At 46.9% G+C, this 8,540-nt stretch overlaps 1 protein-coding gene across 1 annotated transcript; it reads right to left on the bottom strand.

The window, feature by feature from the left end:
* Positions 1-2,265: 2,265 nt before the first annotated feature.
* Positions 2,266-8,482, bottom strand: DTX3L (deltex 3 like, E3 ubiquitin ligase; the record flags this gene model as incomplete). The annotated part of the gene is made up of 4 exons (XM_010159010.1): positions 2,266-2,335; positions 3,866-4,083; positions 4,782-6,320; positions 8,262-8,482. Coding segments are annotated over 4 exons (2,048 nt in total), but the record flags the coding sequence as incomplete, so codon positions are not given.
* Positions 8,483-8,540: the final 58 nt, after the last annotated feature.

Raw genomic sequence — 8,540 nt, 5'->3', positions numbered from 1 at the left:
GGAACTGAAGCCGAGTTTACCTACGCAGCCGTTTTTCAGTGCCTTACAAGTCAGGCTGCGGGTAACAGAGCTCGCTCTCCCCGCGTTACGCCCGCAAATCGAGACGCAAAGCAAAACCAGGCTGGACGTGGCTTTGCCAGGCTGGATGAGGCTTTGAGCAACCTGGTCTAGGGGAAGGTGTCCCTGCCCATGGCAGGGGGGTTGGAACTAGATGGGCTTTAAGATCCCTTCCAACCCAAACCATGCTGTGATTCTATGAAACCCACCTGTTTCCATCATTCTCCGTCAGAAACACTTCTGCAAGTGTATTTTTTGGTGCAAGATCGCACCAAAAGAGTGTTTTCTCAGACCAACACATCAGGTAGCCGAGATGAGCACTCAGGGCTTCCCTGCACGAAGGTGACAGATTTCATGTAGTTCTGGCTGCGCACTTTACTCGTGTGCCCAAACATGAGGCACTAAAAGAGTGAGTTATTCCCCCAAACTTCACGGCAAGCTCACTGAGGAACTGGGTAAGAACCAAATGCCATTGAATGGCAAGCGCGGGTGGATGTCAGCTGAACAGAGCGGACCTGCGGGCGGGCCATGAATCCCTCATTCCGTAACGTTCCCCCCACCGTTGGCCCAGGTGCCTGCTCTCCTCCCTCGCTGCCACCCAGACAAAATACCTGACTTCGATTGCAGATTGGGCAGGTTCATCCCTAAAGGGTACGGCTGGATAAAGCCTTGGGAGCTTTCAGTGACCGTCAGGAGGACTGTGAAGCAAAACTCAGCCGGCAAACGTTGCCACAGGAAAAATGGGAGCCGGTGAATTGTCAGAGCGGGGCCTGACGTCGGGGAACCGGCTTGTGGGGACAGGACGCGAGATGAGAATTTGGGGAGATTCCATCTTCACAGCTCAGCATGCAGAAAAGCCCCGTCACTTCGAGACCACTGGAATGGTGGTATCTTACTGCAGGGAAAAGGGAAGAGACGGCAAATACTGCAAAATATGAGAAGCAGTGTGGTAAAACAAAGCCGCCGTGGGAAGGAAAGTCACCCTAACCCGCATGGAGACCAAACAGCACTGAGAAATCGGAAAGTCAAGGTGATAAGGTGGTACTGGCTAGTTCACAGTGTCGGAATCCTAAAAAAAGAAACAACCCCAAAAAAAAGCAAAAAAAGGAGGTGGCATGGGGTAAAATCACCCCAATGGTGGCATTGCCCCTAAATTAAAAAATATATATATACAACTCTACGTATCTAACTCAGGGGAAAAAAGCCCGTACATGAGAAAGCAGGACTGAGCAGAGGGTGTTTTTACTTTTTATTTACTCGTTACATTTGCCAGCCTAACAAACCGGGTTAACCCACAGGCGATTACGGCGGCGCCGGGGGAAAGCTGTTTGCTGCACCCCAGCCCAAAGGCAGTTAGCGCGCTATTGCGACACCACAGAGTAGCAACAGAGTATCTGTTGGATGCAATTTAAAACCTAAGTCGGAAGCAATGGCAAGAATGTAGTTTTCCAGTTGCACAGATGACTTAAAAGTTGCGTTTAAGCTGAAACGTGACGGGGGGGGCACAGCACGGGGACCCTGTTACTTTCCATCCACTCCAACGCAGCTGTCGGCATTCAGCGCTTCTGCAGGGCTGAAAATACAGCAGCATCCATGTACCCCCCACACGCATTATCCATGCCGATTTCACGGATTAAGTGAAAACCCCAAACCAATTAAGTGAAAAACCCAAACCACAAATGCCATTTCTGCCCTGAAAAGGGGGAAAAAAGCTAAAGATCATGGCCTGATCACAGCAGGCACTGCCACAGCTGCACAAGAGTGTTCCAGGGGATGGGTCACACGATGCTGTCTGCGACGTCAGACATAGTAACACCAAGCTGAAGTCAGCGTCCGACCCATTCGCGGATCTATCGGTTTTGGTGGTCAGACCGAAGATTTGGTGGTGAAAAGAGCAGATTTTATGGCTGGTAAAATAAGACATACAATTTGATATTTGACAGCTGCCACAGGTACTAATGCTGCGTTCACAAGACCCACGTTCCGTAAAGGCTACGCACACAGGGAAGCTTTATTCCAGGAAGCAAAAGATTTGTAAAAAGAACATATATCATTTGATGAGAAAAAGCTTATTTTTCTTATCTGACTGTGAAATACAAGTGATTTAAGTACAGCAGCTGAACGAAGCAACTTCTTTCTTCTTAGTGCTTGAATTAACAGCTACATGGCTGGTTATTACAGTGAAGAGCTGACGGTTGACTGATCTCTTTATTCAATTCCTCTTGCTTTCAATTCTGATCGGACCCGCGGCAGATAATCAGGATCAGGGTAACCAAAACTAGGAGAAGAAGAAAAGAATTGTTTGGGCTACTTCTGCATTGAAGCACTTGGCAGTTCCACAGAACCTTCTCCTCAGCATCTCTTAAAACACTTCACAAGTTTCATGCACTTACTCTACCGAGAAAACAGGCCCTATTTTGCAGGTCAGAGAGGTGCTACAGACAGGGTAAAGCAAAAAACTGAAGAAAAGGAGCTGCTGAGCTCCAAACTGAGACAAAGAACTTCCTTGTCAAAGCTGGCTGCTGTCTCACTCTAAAATGACAGGGCGCTTGGGTAGGCACCTTTCTAAAAACCAGGCCTGAAGTGGGCAGGCATTCAGAACACGAATACAACGGCACCTCTGGATTTTATGGCATCACCAAAAGCACGCATGAAGCATGGGGTAACTAGGGAGAGCATTTGGGCAGAGTGGGGGATAAAGCACTTCCCACAGTTTTTGCTCTTTTACAATCCTAGCCCAGGAAGGAGGATGTAGACACCAATCGTCAGAGCTTGCAGGAAGACACCTGCCCCTGAGAGGCTGCAACAAGCTTGAAAGGTCTGTTCCATGCTCCCTCTTGCCTCTGCCAGACTTTTTCCGGGAGCCAAACAGTTTACTGACACAATCTGTCATGAATCTCATCTCTAAGAAAGGTAAATTGTGTGTGTTCAAGGGGTGGAATGTTGCGATCCTGACCATTATACGTTGAGGAATGAGAGATCCACACAGCAGCTAACCAGTGCCATGCCGTGCGCTGTGGCCTTCAGGCCTGTGTTGTGCTGTGCACATCCCGTGGCCACACAACAGACTCAGCCAGCCCACTCAGAGAGGTGCTGCGAGCAGCTCCCACTCCGTACTGGCCATTACGCCGCCCGCATGTCCTTGCCTTTATCAAGAAGTGCAGCAAGGCCTCAAGAAATGCTGAATAAAGTTGTCTTCTACCAAGAAAATCCTGTAATAGCCCAACCAACCAAAACGGGGTAACTCCCTCCATGGACGGGGTCAGCAAGGCGTCCTGTTGCATGCTGCATGGGGTTCCTTGCGTATAACATGGGGTTCCTTGCATATAAAAGGACATAACCATATCTGTACTACAATCTCTTCTTGCTGTTAGCTCTAGTAAGTAGAAATTCTTATTAAACAGAGTCCGAGCGCTGTCTCTACGGGGATCATAGTGGACCAGCACTACCCGGTGGAAAACAGCAGGTAACAGAAGAGGCCGAGATTAGGACTCCAACCTTAGCTGCTACTGAGGCCTTGCTGTCCTTTCCTGGACTAGAAGTAGTTTCTAATCAGAGGAGTTATTAACTGAGTAGGTGCTTTACACAACTCACTGGTGAATGAGTGGCCTCAGGGGCAACAGAAGACTAAGCTCATCCTTGTTCCAACTGTCCAAATTGGTGAAGGCGATTCGAGCCTGGATCAACAGAGCATTCCACAATCCCTTTGTCACTGACAAAATCCAAACGCTCTAATGCAGAAAATTCAGCGTAGCCTTCCCGACGCATCCGAGTAGCGATAAAATCACATAAAGAAAAGACCACTTACTTGGTAGGTCCTCCGAACATGGAAGTTTTGTGGTGAATGTCATTCCATGTGATAACGCTTTCTGCACCAGTGGTGCGCGACTGCCCCACCGTGAAAATCAGTTTTTGCTTAAAGGCCTTTTCGAGGAGCTGCAGAACTTCTCGCCCTTCTTTACTGTCAGGTAAGTAGGCTACTCGGGAAGTCGCATAGTAAGGTTGCCCTGGGTTTGGATGGTTGCTCTGTTTTGTAGAAAAAAACAAAACCAAACCACACGGTGTATGACAAATGCTCTGAAAATCACACATCCCCACTACTTTTTATCCTGCCTTCAGAAGGACACAGCATGACTGATTTTGAGGTGTTTTTTTCCTCACTACACAATTTCTTTCCTATTTCATTCACATTTTCTTGTCACCTCTCATGCATCCATCGTTAAACCTGTTTTTTCCCCTTCGGTCTCCCAAAGGCATGTCACCCCGCCCCCAACTTTTTCATCCATCCCATTTTCAGTCCCAGTTACGACTCTAAGCACGTGACGTACGCTGATTTCTCACCTGGCAAGCTTACAAGCCAGCTCACTATGCATTCACTGGTGACAGCAGCTGGGAGAATTCCTCAGAGAACCCTCATTATACTCGTGAAATCTTGTTTGGATGACAGCACCCTTTTGATTTCATTTCAGTTATTCCCAGTGTACAAATTAAAGACAGGTAGCTCTGTCCTGGGGCCTATAAAATGGAGAGCTACCATTTGACTATTTAATTCCTACTACGGTGCTGAATCACACCCAAAAATATCGAAGTGAAAAACTCCCAGCAGAACAAAGCAACGTCTCTCCTGGACACGCACCCAAATGATGGAAAAAGAGTTAATTTTATGCTCGATACTGGTTTTGTTGTTGGGAAAGCATCCCTTCTGAATCTTTAAATATACTTACGGTCTGAATACCGCCGTGCATCCTATACGTAATCTCGATAGTGCCACAGCCGGCATGGCCAGGGAGAGCTGAACGTATCGTTCGGGTTGTCATCGTTCCCTCTGGTTGGTCTCCTTCCATGGGTCCGTAGACAGCGTTGCAAACAGGACAGGTTTGCTTGTAAGTCATGGCCTTTTCAATGCAACTTTTGCAAAACGCATGCTTACACTTTTTCAGGATTTCTTTGTTACCAATCCTCTCCATGCAAATCGGACACACATCTCTCTTGTCTTCTTCCATCTTTGCCTTAGACTGTCCTTCTGAAGAAAGACTATTCTTTTGCCTACCATTGTATTTCTTTTCAGATGTTCTTGTAGCTGCTTGGTAGCTGAGCTCAGAGGAGTGTGGTGTCCTATTTTTAGGTTGTGTTGAGTCTTCAGTGCTAAGAAGGTTCAAAATGTACTTTTCAGCCTCATAAAGATGGTTTGGTAAACCACACAAGATGAATGTGTCTTCCTTCTTCTTAAGTTTTACATGCAGATCCTCCAACTGTTTTCCATTAAGCAGCTTATTTAATCTTTTCTTCTGACCTTCTGAAAGCTTCAAGCTGATGAGTTTTTCACTTAACATTGCGGAGGCATTCTGGAATGCATCAATGAAACTTTCAGTAGCATGGGAAGACATATCACAAGTTTTGATCCTCGGCCTAAATATTATGACCATCTTCTGGCCACATGAGCTGTCTTTCTTTTCTATTACTGTATCAAACTTGTCTTTAATGTCTTCAATTTCTTTGCTTAATATTGTTTCCAATAATTTAAACAGAGAAGCATCAACTTCAACTCCATTCCTGTATTGGTACAGTTCAGATGATATTTTCGTGTTCTTTTCAGCTTGGCTGTTCTCACCTTCCTCTGCGAGAAACCTTCTGGCAGCTAGAATCTCACTCGCTGGACCACGGAGTAGCAATTGATTCTCTTCCTCTTTGGCCAGAAGATTACTAAACTTAGCATGTAATTTCATGATTGTGTCACGTAATGTGTAACTGTTCGTCATGGGAATCTTTTCCTGCTTCAGGTCATTCACACTTCTCTGAAAAATTCTGATAAAAAATTCGCTAGCCCCCTGTATCGATGCAGGATTTTTATCAGAAGTGAAGCAGATCGATGTGGTTCCATTGTAACGATCTTCACTTCTTATACGAACCCCGAACTGTTCACAGAGCACTTGGATTTGTTCTTTGCAGGTATGACAGAAATACTCGTAGAGAGCCGACAGAACTGTAAGCTCATTCACTTCATCATTCGCACCATTTTCATCTCTCAAACTGTTCTTACTTTCAGAATGTGAGAAATCATGGTTTGGGTCATTGCTTGCAAGGATATCCTTAAAGAAGTGATAAGCTTTTTCAATATCTGTAAAATCGCCCGTCAGTTTCTCAGCGCCATCAATATCAGGATTTCTTTCTCTTTGTAAACGTGGACATATAAAGGTAATTTTCTCCCTTTGCTCTTCAGTGAACAGACTGGTATTCAAAGTCGCAGATACTGTAAGAAATATCTAAAGAGGAGACAAGAAGACGTCAATATTTGTTTTTTCTAAGGTTCTCTGCTTGCTGCTTCTGCATTTTGATTAAGGAAAAGCCCTGTCCATCTCAGCAAGGCCAGACTACCACAGACACACTTGCACGCCGTGTCTCTTTCACGGCACGTGTGCTGGCGTTACGTACACCCAAGTCTGCTGCTAAGTCAGCAGTGAAAGGGAGATTTGTGAATGCTGTCAGCACTGCAGGAGCGATCACGCTACCTTGGCTGCTCAGTTTGAGACTGTGACCAGCGCCCTCTGCTCCTGACCTCTGGTAACACGGTCAGCATAGCTAACGGCATTTTATACGGCAAACGGCCGTTCTCTGCGACCGAGCTGGTCACCTGTTAGTCCCTTTTCCCCTCATTATCAGGCCCTCAAGGTCCCGCGCACCAAGCAGACGAAGCAAACAGATTCCTTCTCCTCCTCCCTATGTCCTCAAGGTTCCTGGGCACCAGGCCGACTACTCCCCTCTTCACCGGCCTTGAAGATCCCAGGCACCCTGCCAGCTGGGTGGTGATGACCCCATCACAGCGCAGGGAAGCGTTCCAGAGCACATAGTCCGGCTTATAAAAATCAAGCAGTTACGAGTCCTAAGTGGGAACTTGGACCCAAACTGCCGCTGGACAGCCAGACCCATGATCCCGCCCCACTGGACAGCCAGACCCGTGATCCCGCCCCACTGGCCGGGGTCACCTCCACCATCCTCTGCGTCCTCCGCGGGCCGAGTGAAGGACTCGTGTTCATGTGGGTTTTTGAGTCTAGATTATGATTGTTGTATTGATACAGCAAGGCAAGTATTAACATTTGACCTAATCTACAGAGGATCCAGGTGATTAGAAACCATAAACTAAGATCTGCTATGAAATTCCGTCCTACACTACTTACAAAATTGTACTATGCTGATCCTGCTTGTAGAAATTCTGTGATATTCTGATCATTAATTCTATGCTCTGATAGTCATAAAATCCTGGTTTAGGAAGAAAAAAAAAAGCTTTAATTGTAACTACAACTTAGTGCCATCATCATTCTGCCAAGGAGCCCCAAAACAACCTGTTTCCTTCGTGTCAGGTGCCAAAGACACAACATGTTTTAACAGCACATATAAGTTATATTACATTGTTCTTTAATTGTATTAGACTTTCTAGTTTTCTCTACTATCTTTCCTTAAAAACTTCCTAAAAGCCATGCTTTAGTAACTCAAGATGAGGGCAGAAAACAGGATTCTGAGAAGTAATGTTGACCTCTCTACTTCGCACAGACAGGAGGATAGGGACATTTGCAGTACACCACTACGGAAGTCAATGACCAACACGCTAGCACGTCCCATACCTCAAAAGCTACACCCATGCTACTACACAAAACAGAGTAAACCCTCTGGGCCAGACATCAGTAGAGCCACATCCACGTCATGTAGCATGTAGCCTGGCCCTACCCCATGTCCCTAACACACAGCGGATGTTTCCTTCTCTGCGTAACTTCTAGTTCAAAGTGTCTGCAACAACATTTGTTGCGCTACATCCCATCAGAGCCGATTTGTTTAACACTGAGGCAAGGGATGGAAATAATCAGGGCTGTTTGAAGGTGCAAAACATGCTGAAATAGTGTTATAGGTCTGTGAAGGAAGAAGGGATCCCAATCTCATCCAATTCTTCCACCACCTGGGAGGAGTCCTTGATTCATACCATCTCCTGAAACCTGCCAGGGCGCAGCTTTGGGGAGTAGTGGTTGGCACAAAAGCCATGCCGCCTGTTCGCATGTGTGGCACTCAAAAGTTGCTCCCTGCCCCCATTCTATTGCCTAAGATGAAGTAACTGACACGTGCTGGGTGTGAAATACTAAAGTGCAACATAAAGCAGCGCAAAGGGCTCGTGGAACTACCAGCAGGGCGGGTGACGCCGCTCGTGATGGCTTTACCTTCCTGGTAATGGCATCTCCTGCCGTGTCCCCATGGCCTTCGGCTGCCGGCTGCTCCTGCTGAGGCGGGGAAGAGCTGGAAGGGCTGGAGTAGCTGGGGGAGGCTTGCTCTGTCAATTGGCTCGTGCTCAGGTCCCCTTCTCCCGGCTGGATGTAGATCTTCAGGCGCCTGTCACCAATTTCCAAGACGTGATCCGTGCGGGATTCCACGTTCTTCTTATCTGCAGGGATTTGGGGATTTATGACGGATGAAGAAACTCGACGGCTACAAGCGGCCAC

The sequence above is a fragment of the Eurypyga helias genome, unplaced genomic scaffold (assembly GCF_000690775.1).
Source record: "Eurypyga helias isolate BGI_N326 unplaced genomic scaffold, ASM69077v1 scaffold35029, whole genome shotgun sequence".
NCBI classification, from domain to species: Eukaryota; Metazoa; Chordata; class Aves; order Eurypygiformes; family Eurypygidae; genus Eurypyga; species Eurypyga helias.
The sequence above is the reverse complement of the archived record's forward strand: the minus strand, read 5'-3'. Positions and strand labels throughout refer to the sequence as shown.